Source organism: Salmo salar, chromosome 02 (assembly GCF_965601325.2).
Source record: "Salmo salar chromosome 02, fSalSal1, whole genome shotgun sequence".
In the NCBI taxonomy this organism is placed as follows: Eukaryota; Metazoa; Chordata; class Actinopteri; order Salmoniformes; family Salmonidae; genus Salmo; species Salmo salar.
The window spans coordinates 32,627,398-32,647,758 of record NC_138292.1 but is presented as its reverse complement, the minus strand read 5'-3'; the positions used below and the strand labels follow the sequence as shown (position 1 = coordinate 32,647,758).

General features: G+C 42.6%; 1 protein-coding gene across 1 annotated transcript; it reads right to left on the bottom strand.

The window, feature by feature from the left end:
• Positions 1-826: 826 nt before the first annotated feature.
• LOC106580515 (metalloreductase STEAP4-like) lies at positions 827-10,287 on the bottom strand. Its single transcript, XM_082961993.1, has 7 exons — positions 10,125-10,287; positions 9,822-10,045; positions 9,543-9,650; positions 9,331-9,401; positions 9,122-9,226; positions 4,665-4,824; positions 827-1,934 (listed from the first exon to the last, which is right to left on the bottom strand). The coding sequence occupies exons 2-7, from the start codon at positions 10,041-10,043 to the stop codon at positions 1,671-1,673; spliced, it is 930 nt and encodes a 309-aa protein (XP_082818119.1). The 5' UTR covers positions 10,044-10,045; positions 10,125-10,287; the 3' UTR covers positions 827-1,670.
• Between the last annotated feature and the right edge of the window lie 10,074 nt (positions 10,288-20,361).

Below are 20,361 nucleotides of genomic sequence, written 5' to 3'. Positions count from 1 at the left end.
CATTAAAATGCAACAATGTTTACAGTGTAATACAAAAATAAATACGACTGCATATCAATTAACCTGTTAGGGCTAGGGGGCAGTATTGACACGGCCGGATAAAAAACGTACCCGATTTAATCTGGTTACTACTCCTGCCCAGTAACTAGAATATGCATATAATTATTGGCTTTGGATAGAAAACACCCTAAAGTTTCTATAACTGTTTGAATGGTGTCTGTGAGTATAACAGAACTCATATGGCAGGCCAAAACCTGAGAAGATTCCATGCAGGAAGTGGCCTGTCTGACAAGTTGTAGTTTATCTTGGCTCTTTTTATTGAAGTCTGAGGATCTTTGCTATAACGTGACACTTCCTACGGCTGAAAAAAGCTGAACGATATCGAGGCAGCCTCTGGCTGAAACACACTATCGCGTTTGGCAAGTGGCCGATCAGAGTACTATGGGCTTAGGCGCGTGCCCGAGTCGACCCCATGCTTTATTTTCTTTCGTCTGTTTACCTAAACGCAGATTCCCGGTCGGAATATTATCGCTTTTTTATGAGAAAAATGGCATAAAAATTGATTTTAAACAGCGGTTGACATGCTTCGAAGTACGGTAATGGAATATTTTCACATTTTTTGTCACGAATTGCGCCATGCTCGTCACCCTTATTTACCCTTTCGGATAGTGTCTTGAACGCATGAACAAAACGCCGCTATTTGGATATAACAATGGATTATTTGGGACCAAACCAACATTTGTTATTGAAGTAGAAGTCCTGGGAGTGCATTCTGACGAAGACAGCAAAGGTAATAACATTTTTCTTATAGTAAATCTGACTTTGGTGAGTGCTAAACTTGCTGGGTGTCTAAATAGCTAGCCCTGTGATGCCGGGCTATCTACTGAGAATATTGCAAGATGTGCTTTCACCGAAAAGCTATTTTAAAATCGGACATATCGAGTGCATAGAGGAGTTCTGTATCTATAATTCTTAAAATAATTGTTATGCTTTTTGTGAACGTTTATCGTGAGTAATTTAGTAAATTCACCGGCAGTGTTCGGTGGGAATGCTAGTCACATGCTAGTCACATGCTAATGTAAAAAGCTGGTTATTGATATAAATATGAACTTGATTGAACAAAACATGCATGTATTGTATAACATAATGTCCTAGGGTTGTCATCTGATGAAGATCATCAAAGGTTAGTGCTGCATTTAGCTGTGGTTTGGGTTTATGTGACATTATATGCTAGCTTGAAAAATGGGTGTCTGATTATTTCTGGCTGGGTACTCTGCTGACATAATCTAATGTTTTGCTTTCGATGTAAAGCCTTTTTGAAATCGGACAGTGTGGTTAGATTAATGAGAGTCTTGTCTTTAAAATGGTGTAAAATAGTCATATGTTTGAAAAATTGAAGTTTTTGCATTTTTGAGGTATTTGAATAACGCGCCACGGGATTACACTGGCTGTTGAGTAGGTGGGACGCAAGCGTCCCACCTAGCCCATAGAGGTTATATGTTATTGTTGGTTTTTGATCCAAGAAACATTGCAAACAATGATTGAATGGTAGCCAACCTTTAAGGGTATAATAGCAAAGAAACAAGAGTTCATGCCTTGAAGACAAAACTGTCATCACACTGAGGGTGTTATTTTGTGGGTGTCTGTGTGTGTCTTTGTGTGTGTGTCCTCTAAGGTATCAGTGGTTGGCTGTCTTTAGGGTTCCTCTGATCTGCCCCCCTCTCCCATCCCTGGTGTATGCGGGTGATGGTTCGGTCCACACAGGGGGTGATGAGCAGCAGCTTGAGCAGCAGCACCACAGAGGGAAGCACCAGACACAGCATGTAGCCTGGTGGGGTGTACCACTTGTAGGTGGAGGAACGCAGGAACTTGTTCCAGCCATACAGGTAGGTGTGAGCCGTACACAACAGCAGAGTCAGGTGACCCAGCTTGGACTGGTGGGGGAGAAAAGAACACATAAACACGTGAACCACACACACGCCAGGCACGTGCACAGATAGAGGTCTAAGGGAGTTTCAGCACCTGCCCTTTTGCTCTCCCATGAGAAAATATTTTCTCTATTGTTATCTAAGTGAATTGCCCATCAAACTAGTTAATTTCTAATTGTTTTTATCTTGGAAAGTTTCCCCACCCTAGCTGCCAAGAAGCCATTCTCGGCTATCAATCAAGTTAAAGTAGCTAGCTTGTGTAACTATCTTAGCTGGCATGCCTGCTGGCAAGGTTGGTAGACTTGAAAAAAGCAAGCAGTTACTAAATAAGACTCACATTCCTTTCAAGCTTTTACCCACATTTTAGCAGAGATGCAGAGAAGAATATTTAGTTTCTTTAAAAAAAGGAACCACCAGTCAGGAGGATACATGGAATTAAGCATAATGATTATGGCTCTAGATTACAGGAAAAAGCTGCTTCAGGTTGTCATGATGTTGGCCTGTGGGTAAGGTTTATGACCCCCCCCCCCCCCCCCATAAATACCTTTCTCCCTTCCCTCTCTCTGACTCTACTGAAAGACTCTTGAATAGCCTTTGTTAAACATAGAGAGTCTGGGAACATCAAACAAGTGGGGGGAAAGGAACCATATTTCGGTAATAGAACCAGAAAATATGCGTTGGTACTTAATGTATATGATGTCTGTTCGGTGGTCATCTGAGACATTACGACTGATGACAGGACGACATAAACTGTATCTGGGAAAGTCTACACATTCTAGTTATCAGATACACATGGAATTGTTGTGCAAATTAAATGTTTGAATATGAAACTATTTGTGATACGATTAAATGTAATTTTAGCTTCCAAATGAGACAATTGGGTTTTCATAAGGTTAGAGCCCTGCTCAATCAGTGGCCCGCCCCTGTGAAGAGACATGGGTTATAAACTATGAAACACACCCTTCTCTCCCTCCACTATATAAGCCCTTGACGAAAATGTAACCTCCTCGTCTGAGGACAATAGGACGACGGTCCATACGTTAAAAAGGACTAACATGTCAACTACAGAACTAAGCCAATCTCAGCGTGAGCTTTGGTTGTGAATGGTATGAACTTTGAACTCTTATTCACTAAAGAAGTGAGACCTCGTAGCCGTTGAGTTCGCAACAGCAGCTGTAAACGTGGGCTTGGAAACGACGTATCCAGTCTAACACACAACGAAGATACTACAACGTATCCAATTTACCACCAGAGACATTCTTCCAAGGACAGGAAGATCTCTGTTGGCCAACACGGCCAGCATCTATGACCAACCTACCGAAGCGCAGCTCAGAGTAAATATTTATTGCATTTTCCTTTTCCAAATGGCCGGTAATTTAGAATGCATAAGCTACTGTATTTACGATAGCACAGCTTCTTCCTTTGTTCCTCAGCCTTCCCGCTCTTTCATTCAAGCCCAACCCCCTCTCTTTGTGTAACAAGCCATCATACAGGTTCCGTCCACCAGGGACGTTTTCTGTATGACATAATTTGCTTTCTGTGTATATGTAATTCTGTGTGATTAGTTAGGTATTTAGGAAATAAATAATTAAACCCAATTTTGTATTGCTGATTCAATTTTTTAGCCAGGGTTCGTGAAGATAACCAAGAATTTACAACTTTCAGATGAGACTGAAATAAGGTGACGATTAATATTGACTGCTATTGATGTAAAATATTACTAGGTCTTTCAGAGTTTATTCGGAAGATAACAGCTCTATAAACACTCTTTCGTGGTGCCCCGACTGTCTAGTTAATTACATTTACATGATTAGCTCAATCAGATAATATTAATTACAGAGAAAGGATTTTATAGAATAGCATGTCATATCACTTAATCCGGCATAGCCAAAGACACGACAAAGTGTTTGACAAATGTAAAATGCTCCAACGTCCGGATGGGGGACCTAGCCATCACCCAGCTATCCTCACGTACCTTGTGCCCCTCAGATTTTTTAGGGTGCATGCCGCCCCTGTGTGCGCACACAGACACATACACTAACAGGATCTCTAGGTGAATTCTCCTGGCCTGTTGTAATATATTCCTCCTAAATTACATCTGATGAATAATTTAACATTTAAATCACTGCATCAATTTCAGGGAAATTAATGAACTAGAGAATGAGCCGGAGTTCTCCTGACCCAGTTACATTTATGAATGAGTGTGTGTACTCTCTGTAGTGATGGGAATACAGCTTCATATCCCCAACGCATAACCTCTGGCTTGTCTGCTGAAAATCAGATTACTTTCCTGGAGTTTTATTGCATTCTGGCCTGGATGTTGGCTCTGCACCCCGCATGAATACGTTAATAAGGGAAACACTGAAGGAGATAAGTGTACAAATTAGGGATGGGAATTGCCAGGGACTTCACAATGCGACATTGTCACGATACTTAGGTGCGATACAGTATGTCTGCTGCAGAAAGACGAGAGAGCATGAGAAAAATAGTTTTTTATCAGTCATGGAAATAAAAGTGCTGAAAACATTGGCTCACTATTTAAAAAGAAGATGGAGAACAAGCTATAGGATGAAAAATACCAGGGGCACAGCCAACTAGCGCTATCTAGGCAAATCGCTACTTGGAGTCAAAGTATCAATATAATATCGCCATCGCTAGTAAAAATGGGCAGAAAATGTTTGCCTATCAAGTGAGTCTGGCCTAAGCATTCAGTGTGACCGGTCCTGCTGATCCCACCTGTATGAAGCTGAACTCCCTCCAGCTAAGAACGTTACTGATGGAGGGAAGAGATGTGATTCCTAATAGGACGTACAGGCCAAATCCCAGAATTCCCAGGGACAAGTAGGAGTCACCATGCCAGGCCGTTGTGGTATCAAACGTTGTAATCCTGTTCTCTCTGATCTGAGAGAGAGAGAGAGAGAGTGAGAGAAGAGAAAGAGTGAGAGAATGAGGGAGCGTGAGAGCAAGAGAGAGGCGTAATCCAGTATAATCAAAACCAGTGCTTGAATCCTGCTATATAGGTGTGTGTCCAATGTACAGATGTATGATCTTAATATGACCAGTATTGTGTCACAGCAAAATAATCCTGCAGCAACAGGATTTGAATGTTTTGTCTGTTCACACTTTTCCACTAATGTAATGTTACTTGATTGGTGGTTAGGCTATTAGCTGACCAAAATTAGGCTACATGAAAAGTGCAACGCTGTTAAGACATGCTCCGGAACTTTGGTGACTAAGAAAGTATTTTTTAAACCTCCTGCTTTGGGCTGGATGTCTCAATGTGTAGTTCATACATTCATAATCAATGAGTAAAATGACTTTCTTACCTCAATTAGCCACAGAACACTTAGTTTGAAAGCGACTGTTTTCTTGAAGCTGTGCCATGCCATTTTCCCTACATTTCCTCCGTATGGGCCAGCCTCCTAGCAATTTGAGTTCTAGCCAAAGAGCTTCAGCCCCTCACATTTGAGTGACAGCTAGCAAGAGGCCTGCCCAGCGTTATTGAATGAGGTTGCAGGGCGGGCCCAACGGCTCAGTGCCCACAGCAGTGAGAGAGAAACCAATGACGTGGTGCACATATATAACGTACTACGTATTTTTGGGGACCACTTTTGGCTAATGACTGCTACTTTCAGAACTACTGGCAAAGAAGTATACAAAAGTTCAGGAGAATCTCTTTAATGTAACCATGTATTAGTGTGAATTTATGTAAATCCTGCGGCGCCGGGAAATTCTCAGCGACAACAGAGTGGTCAAATTAAGATCTTACATCTGTACACAATTTTGTCTATTCAATGTTAACTGTTTTGAAAGAGTTTAATTTGGACCTTACAGCTAGGTATGTGTTCTTACCAGAGAGACAGTGTGTTCAGTGACCCAGAATATCAGATAGTACCTGAGAACAAAATCAATACTTTCTTTACTAAAAACTAAATGAAGATACATGCCACTGTGTGTGTATGCGTGTGCATTTGAGTGTGTGCTCCACTGACTGTATGGGTAAGATCAGTATATAGAGCACATGCAGAAAGGCGAACCCCAGCGACAGTAGACCCAGCTATTTCCTGCACAGCATCGAGCGATCCAGCCAATTAGGGAAGCGCCTAATGTTAAACATACATAAACACTTATAATCAACATAAATACATATGCAACATCGTGTGAACATACATGCATGCAAACACACACACACACACACACACACACACACACACACACACACACACACACACACACACACACACACACACACACACACACACACACACACACACACACACACACACACACACACACACACACACACACACACACACACACACACACACACACACACACTCTGTAGAGCTGCAGGAAGGAAGCCAGGACACCAGGCAGGTAACAGAGAGACTGCATGACCAGAGACACGATGGGATACACCTGGAGAGAACACACACACACCTTGAACAGCTGACAACACACATAGAAACAAACAGAACACAAACACTCAGAGGGCCTGTGGGCCAGTACCTGGTTGGCCAGTGAGACCATGATTCTGAAGGAGATGTCTTCACCCTGGGTGACGTATGCATAGATGATGTCTCTGATCAGCAGGTAGAAGAAGAAGGCAGCGCTGAGGCCGATAGCGATGCGCAGGGGGAGCCTCCACTGGGGGAACAGCTGCAGGGGGAAGTCCTCCAGCTCCCGGGCCACTGAGAGAGATCCTTGGTCCAGGGCACTGAGTCCCAGCTTGGTGGCTACCGCCATCACTGCCTGCTTGGCCTTTGCACTTTCCCCTCAGATATACACCTGACATATATTTATGCACATACAGTGGGTTCCGAAATCATTTACACCCTTGATAAAGATGAGCAAACGTTCCTGTACAAAATAAATCATTCAAATACATTCAAAAATTTGGGAAATTATAATATTTTGTACTAATACAATTGCTGAGAGAAAGATATTTTGTTTAACAAGTCACGTAATGAGTTGCATGAACTCACTCTCTGTGCAATAATAATGTTGGATGTCTACCTCATATCTGTACCACACACATACACTTATCTGTAAGGTCCCACAGTCGAGCAGGGAATTTCAAAAACAGATTCAACCACAAAGACCAAGGAGGTTTTCCAATGCCTCGCAAAGAAGGGCACCTATTGGTGGATGGGTAAAACATTTTAAAACATTGAGCATGGTGAAGTTATTAATTACACTTTGGATGGTGTATCTATACACCCAGTCACTACAAAGATACTGGCGTCCTTCCTAACTCAGTTGTCGGAGAGTAAGGAAACCGCTCAGGGATTTCACCATTAGGCCAATGGGGACTTTAAATACTAATCTAAATGGCAGAGTGAGAAGAAGGAAGATTGTACAGAATAACAATATTCCAAAACGTACATCGTGTTTGCAATAATGCACTAAAGTAAAACTGCAAAAAAAATGTGGCAAATAAATTTACTTTGTTTTCCTGAATACAAATTATTATGTTTGGGAAAAAAACAACACAACACATCACTGAGTACCACTCTTCATATATTCAAGCATGGTGGTGGCTGCATTATGCTATGGGTATGCTTGTCATTGGCAAGGACTAGGGAGTTTTTTTAAATGATACAAAATAATTATATTCATGCTATTCATGGGCAAAATTCTAGAGCAAAACCTGGTTCAGTCTGCTTTCCAACAGATACTGGGAGTCAAATTCACCTTTCAGCGGGACAATAACCTAAAACACAAGGCCAAATATACACTGGAGTTACTTACGAAGACGACATTGACTGTTCCTGAGGGGCCTAGTTACAGTTTCACTTAAATCGGCTTGAAGATTTATGGCAAGACTTAAAAATGACTGTCGAGCAATGATCAACAACCAACTTGACAGAGCATGAATAATTTTTTTATGAATAATGTGCAAATATTGTACAATCCATGTTATACTTATCTAATCTAGATATATTAGTGTTTTATTTTTCATTATTTTTACAAATGTGGACACGCTTTAAATTAGTGGATTCGGCCATTTCAACCACACCCGTTGCTGACAGGTGTATAAAAACGAGCACACAACCATGCAATCTCCATAGACAAACATTGACAGTAGAATGACCTTACTGAAGAGCTCAGTGACTTTCAACATGGCACCTTCATAGGATGCCACCTTTCCAACAAGTCAGTTTGTCACATTTCTGACCAACCAGAGCTGCCCCACTCAACTGTAAGTGCTGTTATTGTGAAGTGGAAACATCTAGGAGCAACAACTGCTCAGCCGCGAAGTGGTAGGCCACTCAAGCTCACAAAATGGGACCACTGAGTGCTGAAGCGTGTAACGCGTAAAAACCATCTGTCTTCAGTTGCAACACTCATAACCGAGTTCCAAATTGCCTCTGGAAGCAACGTCAGCACAAGAGCTGTTCATCAGGAGCTTCATGAAATGGGTTTCCATGGCCGAGCAGCCGCACACAAGCCTAATATCACCATAAGCAATGCCAAAGCGTCGGCTGGAGTGGTGTAAAGCTCACCGCCATTGGACTCTAGAGCAATGGAAACACGTTCTCTGGAGTGATGAATCACGCTTTACCATCTGGCAGTCCGACGGACAAATATGGCTTTGGCGGATGCCAGGAGAATGCTACCTGCCCCAATGTATAGTGACCAACTGAAAAGTTTGGTGGAGGAGGAATAATGGTCTGGGGATGTTTTTCATGGTTCGGGCTAACGCTACAGCATACAATGACATTCTAGACGATTCTGTGCTTCCAACATTATGGCAACAGTTTGGGGAAGGTCCTTTCCTGTTTCAGCATGACAATGAGGTCCATACAGAAATGGTTTGTCAAGATCGGGGTGGAAGAACTTGACTGGCCTGCACAGAGCCCTAACCTCAACCCCATGGAACACCTTTGGGATAATTTGGAATTCCAACTGCAAGCCAGGCCTAATCGCCCAACATCAGTGCTCGACCTCACTAATGCTCTTGTGGCTGATGGAAGTAAGTCCCCGCAGCAATGTTTCAACATCTAGTGGAAAGCCTGTCCAGAGGAGTGGAGGCTGTTTCAGCAGAAAAGGGGGGACCAACTCCATATTAATGCCCATAATTTTAGAATGAGATGTTCAATGAGCAGGTGTCCACATACCTTTGGTCATTTAGTGTACAATATATAGACTTGAATCTAGTAGCCAATTGTTTTCATGGGCATGGCTTGAACCTCAGTGTGTGTACCTGTCTGTTGGCATCTGAAGGTCGATTCTGCAGGCTCCAGGCAGACAGGGTGTTGAAGCCTTTAACCACCTCAGCTCCAGGGACCAGAATGCTCAGGTACATTTAACCACATTTACATTACATCAACATATAAAAACATTCATAATTTACAAAAAAACATACACATAATAACAACATATACTACATTGCTCTCACCTTTGCAGGTATTCTGTGTTGGCCTCTGGGTACTGATTCTTCCTCAAGTTGTTACTGAGGTCCCCCAACACCTGCAATTCAACATGGAATCAAATACACTGATTCATACATTCTATTGGCTAAATACACGGGGACATAGAATATATTGGCTAAATACGCTGACAAAACAGATTTTCATACAAATAGCAGAAGTTAAAAAAAATGTCTGATACCTTCCCCTTTAGCTGATTGGCCAGTGGTACAAGGAAGTCATAGTGTTCTCTCTGGACAGCAATGAAGATCAGACGGGTTGACTGGGCAGCTGCAGCATGGCCCAGGACCTGCATATACATTATCAACATATTGATACACACTTAAACACACATACAGTATATTCACATGTACTCCTTCAAACATAAACAAATATATTGAAATACATTTACAACACAGTAAAAACACATATACACATTTAACATATCACCACATAAAACCAGATCTATTTTATTTTGTACCTGTGCTCCGTGGGGTATGAGGCTGCTGCTGCTGTGGGGCCGTCGGCTGCCAAACACCACCCCGTACCCCGCCTGCAGCAGACGCAGGCCCAGAGAGCACCCCAGGTCCCCTGTCCCAAACACACACACCCTCTCACACTCAGGTGGGGCAGGGACAGCCTCCCTCATCGGAGACAGGGATACACACTCACTCTTCTCCTCACTCCTCTCCTGACCCGTCATGCCTGAACAGAGACAGGCAAAGATCTCCTCGAGTCACTGAATCAACAGAATGTGTCAGAAAGACCAAAGAGTTTAAAATACCTTCCTGAAGTTGCAATCACAGAAAAAGTACATCCACATAAATGGAGCTCGCAGATGAACGTCCCTTTCACTTCGCTAAGTTCTTCAGCAGACACATCCTCTAGACAGAGTTACAGTCCAGATAGAGCACTGTCAATCAATGCTAGGACAGCTTACTGTAGTTGAACTCCTGCAATGAAATGTTCTCTTTATTACATGTCCCAAAACTATAGTCTTCATAGTTGGAGCAGCTCCTCTGAGTTATCCAGATTAAAGTCCTGACTGACTGACTGAGACACTACAGACTGAGTCTCTATTTGTATCTGGGCTCCTGGTGTGAGGAGGGAATGAATTAGTCTCTCTGCCAAGCTGTAAACTTCATTGTAAGAGGAGCGGTGTGTTTTTGCTTGTGCATTTCCTTGTGTGTGTGTGTGCAGGAAAACCCATGGTACTCACTCTATAGTGTCTCTGAGGAGAGGCCAGTGGTTTCTGGGAAGCAGGGAGGTTAGATAGTAGTGGAATACCAGACCTGGAGATGTCAGGTCACAGTGATCTTTCTGGGATTAGGCAATCTACAAGTCACGTCCACACACACACACACACACACACACACACACACACACACACACACACACACACACACACACACACACACACACACACACACACACACACACACACACACACACACACACACACACACCCCCCCCGTCTGTGCTCTATCATAAAGAAATATCAAAATGAAATACATTTTTAAAGTAGTATGTATTTTGCTACAAGAGTTACTAAATGGTGTACAGGTGCTTTCACAGTTCATGACAATAACACATCAGATACACTTTGGTTTGATGTAATCTGTTTTCATAAACTACCTTACCTCAGTTTTTAGCTCAATGATGTGACAACATTCTAATGTGGGCAACAATAAGCTTGTAACTCCAGAAAGCGCAGAATATCAGAAGAAATTAGTCACATCCCCATGAACAGTGTTTCCCAAATACAGCGTTTGGTGACCTTGAGTTCAAATGTGGCTTGAAATACTGTTTTTTTCACAGCAAGAGCAATCTAAATGCCTGGGGTGGGTCAGAGCACAGAATAATAAGTGAACCCAAGCTTTAGACTGGGGGTGGGGTGACTGTCTAAAATACATTCCATTTAAATTTTTTATTTTTATTTCACCATTTTTTAACCAGGTAGGCCAGTTGAGAACAAGTTCTCATTTACAACTGCAACCTGGCCATGTCACGGTTACCATAGGGTTTTGACCAATACGCAGCGGGAAAATGTATACTCATCTTTTATTTACAGACAAAGAAGGAAAACCAAAACAAACCACGTACACCAAAAAAAAACCACGACGACAAATAACAGGCCAGTAAGGCACAAAGCTATACACAGCAACAATCTCCCACAAAATCCCATGACAAACTCCTAATTATAGGACCTTCAATCTGAGGCAACGATAACCAGCTGCCTCCAATTGAAGGTCCAACCCCAATTAACTAAACAAAGAACTACAATAGACTAGACAGAACATAGAAATACACTAACATAGAACATACACTAACAAACCCCGGACCACATAAACCAAACACCCCTCTACCTAAATACATAGCCCGAACCACATAAAACAAACACCCGCTGCCACGTCCTGACCAAACTACAATAACAAATAACCCCTATTACTGGTCAGGACGTGACAGGCCAAGTTAAAGCAAAGCAGTGTGACAAAAACAACACCAAAGAGTTACACATGGAGTAAACAAACGTACAGTCAATAACATAATAGGAAATCGGTATACAGTATATGCAAATGAAGTAAGGAGGTAAGTCAAAAAAATAGGCCATAGGGGTGAAGTAATTACAATTTAGCAATTAACACTGGAGTGATAGATGTGCAGATGAGGATGTGCAAGTAGAAATACTGGTGTGCAAAAGAGCAGAAAAAAACTAAAAACAAATATGGGGATGAGGTTGGTAGTTGGTTGGATGGGCTATTTACAGATGGGCTGTGTACAGCTGCAGCGATCGGTAAGCTGCTCTGACAGCCGATACTTGAAGTTAGTGAGGCAGATATAAGTCTCCAACTTCAGTGATTTTTGCAATTCATTCCAGTCATTTGCAGAAGAGAACTGGAAGGAAAGGCGGCCAAAGTAGGTGTTGGCTTTGGGGATGACCAGTTAAATATACCTGCTGGAGCGCGTGCTACGGCTGGGTGTTGCTATGGTGACCAGTGAGCTGAGGTAAGGCGGAGCTTTACCTAGCAAAGACTTATAGATGACTTGGAGCCAGTGGGTTTGCTGCCGAATATGTAGCAAGGACCAGCCAACGAGAACATGCAGGTCGCAATGGTGGGTAGTATATGGGGCTTTGGTGACAAAACGGATGGCACTGTAATAGACTGAATCCAATTTGCTGAGTAGAGTGTTGGAGGCTATTTTGTAAATGACATCGCCAAAGTCAAGGATCGGCAGGATAGTCAGTTTTACAAGGGTATGTTTGGCAGCATGAGTGAAGGAGGCTTTGTTGCGAAATAGGAAGCCCATTCAAGATTTAATTTTGGATTGGAGATGCTTAATATGAGTCTGGAAGGAGAGTTTACAGTCCAGTCAGACACCTAGGTATTTATAGTTGTCCACATATTCTAAGTCAGAACCGTCCAGAGTAGTGATGCTGGACGGGCGGGCAGGTGTGGGCAGCGATCGGTTGAAGAGCATGCATTTAGTTTTGCTAGCGTTTAAGAGCAGTTGGAGGCCACGGAAGGAGTGCTGTATGGCATTGAAGTTCGTTTGGAGGATTGTTAACATAGTGTCCAAAGAAGGGCCAGATGTATACAGAATGGTGTCGTCTGCGTAGAGTTGGATCAAAGAATCACCAGCAGCAAGAGCGACATCATTGATATATACAGAGAAAAGAGTCGGCCTGAGAACTGAACCCTGTGACACCCTCATAGAGACTGTCAGAGGTCCAGACAACAGGTCCTCCGATTTGACACACTGAACTCTATCTGAGAAGTAGTTAGTGAACCAGGCGAGGCAGTCATTAGAGAAACCAAGGCTGTTGAGTCTGCCGATAAGAATACGGTGCTTGACAGAGTCGAAAGCCTTGGCCATGTTGATGAAGACGGCTGCACAGTACTGTTTTTTATCGATGGTGGTTATGATATCGTTTAGGACCTTGAGCGTGGCTGAGGTGCACCCGTGACCAGCTCGGAAACCGGATTGCAAAGCGGAGAAGGTACGGTGGGATTCGAGATGGTCGGTGATCTGTTTGTTCACTTGGCTTTCGAAGACTTTAGAAAGGCAGGATGGATACAGGTCTGTAACAGTTTAAGCAATATAAAATGCATATATTGTTTATCAATTTACACACAATACCCCATAATGACAAAGTGAAAACAGTTTTTTTTTTACATTTTGGCAAATGTTGTAAAAATAAAAACACAGACATAACTTATTTACATAAGTATTCAGACCCTTTGCTATGAAAATCAAAATTGAGCTCAGGTGCATCCTGTTTCCATTGATCATCCTTGAGATGTTTCCACCTGTGGTAAATTCAATTGATTGGACATTAATTGGATTGGCCAGATGGAAGCCACTCCTCAGTAAAAGGCACGACAGCCCACTTGGAGTTTGCAAAAAGGCACCTAAAGACTCTCAGACCATGAGAAACAAGATTGTCTGGTCTGATGAAACCAAGATTAAACTCTTTGGCCTGGATGCCAAGCGTCACGTCTGGAGGAAACCTGGCACCATCTCTACGGTGAAGCACGGTGGTGGCAGCATCATGCTGTGGGGAGGTTTTTCAGTGGCAGGGACTGGGAAACTAGTCAGGATGGAGGAAATGATGAACATAGCAAAGTACAGAGCGATCCTTTCTGAAAACCTGCTCCAGAGCGCTCAGGATCTCAGACTGGGGCGTAGGTTCACGTAAGCCCACAGCCAGGACAACGCAGGAGTGGCTTTGGGACAAGTCTCTGAATATCCTTGAGTTGCCAAGCCAGAGCCCAGACTTGAACACGATTGAACATCTCTGGAGAGACCTGAAATTAGCTCTGCAGTGACCCACCCTATCAAACCCGACAGAGCTTAAGAGGATCTGCAGAGAAGAATAGGGGAAACTTCCAAAATACAGGTGTGCCAAGCTTGTAGCGTCAAACACAAGAAGACTTGAGGCTGTAATCGCCGCTAAAGGTGCTTCAAAAAAGTACTGAGTAAAGGGTATGAATACTTATGTAAATTTAATATTTTCATTTCTTTATTTGTAATACATTTGCAAACATTTCTAAAAACCTGTTTTTGCCCTGTCATTACGGGGTATTGTGTGTAGATTGATGAGGGGAAAAAACTATGTGATTCATTTTAGAATAAGGCTGTAACGTAACAAAATGTGAAAAAAGTCAAGAGGTCCTGATACTTTCCGAATGCACTGTATATACAGTACCAGTCAAATGTTTGGACACACCCACTCATTTAAGGGTTTTTCTTAACATTTACTATTTTGTACATTTGAGATTCTTCAAAGTAGCCACCCTCTGCGTTGAGAGCTTTGCACACTCTTGGCATTCTTTTAACCAGCTTCATGAGGTAGTCACCTGGAATGCATTTCAATTAACAGGTGTGCCTTGTTAAATGTTAATATGTGGAATTTCTTTCCTTCTTAATGCGTTTGAGCCAATCAGTTGTGTTGTGACAAGGTAGGGGTAGGTTACAGATAGCCCTATTTGGTAAAAGACCAAGTCCATATTCTGGAAAGGACAGGTCAAATAAGAAAAGAGAAACGACAGTCCATCATTACTTTAAGACATGAAGGTCAGTCAAATGAATGCTTCACAGAGTTCAAGTAACAAACACATCTCAACATCAACTGTTCAGAGGAGACTGCGTGAATCAGGTCTTCATGATCAAATTGCTGCAACGAAACCACTACTAAAGGACACCAATAAGAATAAGAGACTTGCTTAGTTCAAGAAACATGAGCAATGGACATTAGACTGGTGGAAATCTGTCCTTTGGTCTAATGAGTCAAATTTTGAGATTTTTGTTTCCAACAGCCGTGTCTTTCTGAGATGAAGAGTAGGTGAACGGATGTTCTCCGCATGTGTGGTTCCCACCGTGAAGCATGGAGGAGGAGGTGTGATGGTGTGGGGGGTGCTTCGCTGGTGACACTGTCTGTGATTTATTTAGAATTCAAGGCACACTTAACCAGCATGGCTATGACAGCATTCTGCAGCAATACGCCATCTCATCTGGTTTGCGCTTAGTGGGACAATCTTTTTTTTTTCAACAGGACAATAAGCCAACACACCTCCAGGCTGTGTAAGGGCTGTTTGACCAAGAAGGAGAGTGGTGGAGTGCTGCATCAGATGACCTGGCCTCCACAATCACCTGACCTCAATCCAATTGAGATGGTTTGAGATGAGTTGGACCGCAGAGTGAAGGAAAACAGCCTACAAGTGCTCAGCATATATGGGAACTCCTGCAAAAAGTGTGCTAGGCTGTCATCAATGCAAAGGGTGTCTACTTTGAAGAATCTAATATATCAAATATTTTTTGATTTGTTAAACACTTTTTTGGTTACTACATGATTCCATATTTGTTATTTCATAGTTTTGATGTCTTCACTACTTTTCTACATTGTAGAAAATAGTAAAAAAATTAAGAGAAACCATGCAATGAGTAGGTGCGCCCAAACCTTTGACTTGTACTGTATATATATATATATATATATATATATATATATATATATATATATATATTCTAGCAGGCTCAAGGGGGTGGGGTTTCCATGTCACCAAGTTCAATAATCAAACACGCACATGAAGCACAACTACAATGCAAATGACACATTTATTAGGGAGATTTGCAGACTGTGGGAAAGGGGGGGGGGATTCTGCAACCAGTTCATAGTCCACAATCTGTTCTTGTTGTCCATTCCGTTCTCCAGGGGTAATCACAAATCCCGGGTCCTCAGCCAAACCAGTTCGGTACACAGTGGGGGTAATCACAGTCCAGGTCACAACAGGCAACAGCTACTGCTCCCTCTTCTCACACTTTCCATAAAACATTTACCTCTCAGTCCTCTCACTGTTTGTGCAGCTCGCTTCCTCTTTTACCCCAATCACGCCATGGCTTAATGATCCCCAGCCTTGCCTCGTTGGGGCAGGAAGTCCATATAAGGCCCAGGGGTGGAGCCAGTGGGCTGCAAGATATCTTCCTGAAATCACCACTCCCCTCATCTCTTCCTGCCATCTGCCACAATATATATATATATATATATACACACACACACACACTGGTCAAAAGTATAAAAGCAAAAAATGTAAAGTAAAGTGTTGGTCCCATGTTTTATGAGATGAAATAAAAGATCCCTGAATTTTTCTATATGCACAAAAAGCTTATTTCTCTCAAATTTTGGGCACAAATTTGTTTACGTCACTGTTAGTGAACATTTCTCCTTTGCCAATATAATCCATCCACCTGAGAGGTGTGGCATATCAAGAAGCTGATTAAGCAGAATGATCCTTACAGAGGTGCACCTTGTGCTGGGGCCACTTTGAAATGTCTCAAGTTTTGAGTGAGCGTGTAATTGGCATGCTGTCTGCAGGAATGTCTGCAATAGCTGTTGCTACTGAATTTAATTGAATGTTCAATTCTCAACCATAATCACCTCCAACATCATTTTAGAGAATTTGGCAGTACATCCAACGACCTTACAACCGTAGACGACATGTAACCATGCCTGCCCAGGACCTCCACATCCAGCTTCTTCACCTGTGGGATCGTCTAAGACCAGCCACCTGGGCAGCTGATTAAACTGAGGAGTATTTCTGTCTGTAATAAAGCCCTTTTGTGTGAGAAAACTAATTATGATTGGCTGGGCCTGGCTCCCCAGTGGGTGGGCCTGGCTCCCAAGTTAGTGGACCTATGCCCTCCCAGGTCCACCGATGGCTGCACCCCTGCCCAGTCATGACATCCATTGATTATGGACAAATGTATTTATTTCAATTGACTGATTTCCTTATATAAACTGTAACTCAGTAAAATCATTGAAATTGTTGCTTGTTGCCTTTATATTTTTGTTCAGTAATATATTAATGAATATTCCTGACTCTGACATTCGTTCAGATATTTTTTAATTTCTTTCTTTACATTTTTGGGGATTTGTGTGTATTGTTTTGTATTGTTAGGTACTGTACACTGCGCTGTTGAAGCTAAGCATAAGCATTTCGATGCACCTGCGATAACCTCTGCAAAATATGTGAACGCAACCAATAAAATTTGATTTGAGCTCTCTCTCTCTGTGTGTGTCTCTTTGTGATCAGACTCTGTGTGTGGGAACAACATTAACAACCCTCCCATACACATCATGAACCATACAAAGACAGGCACACATAGACACACTGCTACCCACCCACCCACAGTATACCACAGGGAGCAATCACAGGTCAGCAGTACTGTCGTTCACCTTAACCCAAACACAGCAATTATGGTGTTCTATGAACACAGGAAGAGGAGTTTTCAGAATTGGAATTGAGTAATGATGTTAAACCTTGACCTTTAAGTCCTACATAATAATATTTCGTGTATTTGTATTTGGAGAAAGAAAGAGAGAGAGAGAGAAATAGCTAGAGAGGGAGAGAGAGGCTAGGTCTTACATTAGCCTGTAATTTGTGGGTTTTCACACCCACTCACCAGCAGTCATTATCTCATAAGACGGGAGGGGAAGATACAAGCGCACGTACACACACACAAACAAACTGATAATGGGGTACAGCGCCGGCATAGTTACTGGCCTTCTGATTGGTCTGTCCCCTTACCAGCAAAGTTTCTGCTACCTGGCAACTAACAATATGCATTCACTTCCTCCCATAATAACAAGGTTCTTCAGTTTTGGCTTTGACCGCTATTGGAATTTGCAGGTTTTTGCTCTTGCCCAGCAGTAAAAGACTGTGATTAATGTAGTTAATCAGACTTAGGTTGATCAGGCTTATTATTGTTTGGTATTAGCTAAGGACCAGACAGAGGCCGTGTTGATGTTACTGGGTGGGTCACAAGCCAAGATAAAACTGTTTTCTTTTGTTTTATCTGTATCTCGTTGTTTACAGCTGGCCTGTCAGCAGTGCGTGTGACCTGAACAGCTCTCTACCCCCCTTATTACTAACCAACAGTTCAAAGACCCTCCAGTCTCAGCCCCAGCCCCAGTCCATAACCATCAAAAGCCAAAACAGGAGTCAACACAACCTGAGTTCCCAGGACCAGCATGGGAGACCACTGACTGAGGTCCCAAAACAGGAAATTCACAGATTAAGGGAAAATGCAACTACTTGAGTTGGGACCTGAATCAGATTGAGACTTGAGGTTGGAGGATGTGTGAAAAGGGCTGAACCTTACATAGAAGAACTGGGGTTATTAGAGTAGGTGCTTGGAGGGAGAGAACTATCAGACACATAAATATCAGTGGAAATTATTCAACAGAGTGCATGGTCATATGAATGAATTATAGATGGACTACAGTCAGGGTTTTGTTCCAGAGTGGGATTTGATGTCAAGAGGGGCGAATGGTAACGAAGAAAGTGAGTCGAATGGAGAGATGGTGATGAAAGTGAGCCGAATGGAGAGATGATGAAAATGAGTCAAATGGAGAGATGATGAAAATGAGTCGAATGGAGAGATGGTGATGAAAGTGAGTCAAATGGAGAGATGGTGATGAAAATGAGTTGAATGAAGAGATGATGATGAAATGGTGCTCCTCCTCTACTTCTCCTATCCTCCTTCCTCGCAACAGAAGGGGAGTAAAGTCCAGTTGCCGTATTGCAACATTTATCTTTGGAAAGAGACAGGGATATGTTGCAAGCTGAGCTTTTCCCTGTGATATGGACAGGCTGGTGAAAGCAACAGTGTATGTGTGCGTGTGATAGTTTGGGTGATATACTGTACGGTGGAATCTCCCTCTTGACCCCTGCTCCAGTGGTGCTCCGTGTGAGGCCTGTAAAGTTAAATGGGTCAGATCTAATATCTCCTTGTTACACGCACACGCGCTCACATGATCCCAGAAGCTTTATAGCATTTCAATCACGGCAGTCGTAAAACATCAATGAGTGATTCTCCAATGAGAGATGAGCTTTCAGCACCCTGGATGACCAGTGTGTGTGTGTGTGTGTGTGTGTGTGTGTGTGTGTGTGTGAGACCATGGAGGCTCCACCTTGTCTCCACCAGCTCGTCTCCCAGTTGCTCATCTGCCTGGAAACTGACAATACACTCTTACCTTCATTCCCATCTCTCCATACAACCACTCCCTCCTCACGATCACTCCTTTCTACACATTTTCTTTGTTACTATCATTCCCTTTGACATCAAATCCCACTCTTGAACAAATTCCTGACTGTAGTCCATCTATAATTTATCCCTCTGACCACACTCTGTTGAATATTTCACTCTGACAGTCATGTATAATACCAGTTAACTGTGCCAGGTTGCCTCTCAAATCGTTGTAACGCTCCAGGCCTGCAGGCCTACACACTCTGCTTCCTTTCTTCTCTCCCTGGCACTTAAAGGAAAAATTCACTTAATTAAAAACTATATTTTTTCCTTTTTTTCATTAGTTCACTGTTAATACAGTCCCAAAATGTTTTGCATATCAGCAGATACTGGACTTTCAAGAGACAAAGTTTCACTTGCCACATCATCATGATGATGCAATGCATTTTACATCATCGTGATTGTGTGGCAAGTGACACTTAGCGTCTTGAAAGTCCTATATCTTGAAAACTTGGACTTTTCCTATAATCTGTATCTGTATTTGTATTTATTAGGGATCCCCATTAGCTACAGCTACTCTTCCTGGGGTCCAAACACATTAAGGCACTTACAATACACATACAATAAAAGATAATACAGTACATCATATAACATTGTTACACCACTACATAATGCATCTACAACACAAAATGTATGATACCACCACATAACAATATTACACTGTACATGTGTGCAGAGTGAGCATGCTAGCCCCTATGTGTATACGTGTGTCTGTACCTGTGTGTGTCTCTTCACAGTCCCCGCTGTTCCATAATGTCACACCTGCTCCCACTCCTTCTCTCTATGGCGCTCGAGGGCGCCAGGCTGCCCTTCAGTATGCACACCTGTCACCATCATTACGCGCATCTGCACTCATTGGACTCACCTGGACTCCTTCACGTTTGTTGATTGCCCCTCCTATATCTGTCAGTTCCTCGGTTAGATCCCTATGTCAG

Excerpts from the sequence above, each read along its gene's own strand:
- LOC106580515 (XM_082961993.1), bottom strand. The coding sequence starts at position 10,043 with ATGACGGGTCAGGAGAGGAGTGAGGAGAAGAGTGAGTGTGTATCCCTG. Across the intron at positions 9,402-9,542 it reads CCAATCAGCTAAAGGGGAAG|GTGTTGGGGGACCTCAGTAA; the intron begins GTATCAGACATT and ends GTTGAATTGCAG. Across the intron at positions 4,825-9,121 it reads AGACAGGTACACACACTGAG|AGAGAACAGGATTACAACGT; the intron begins GTTCAAGCCATG and ends CTCTCAGATCAG.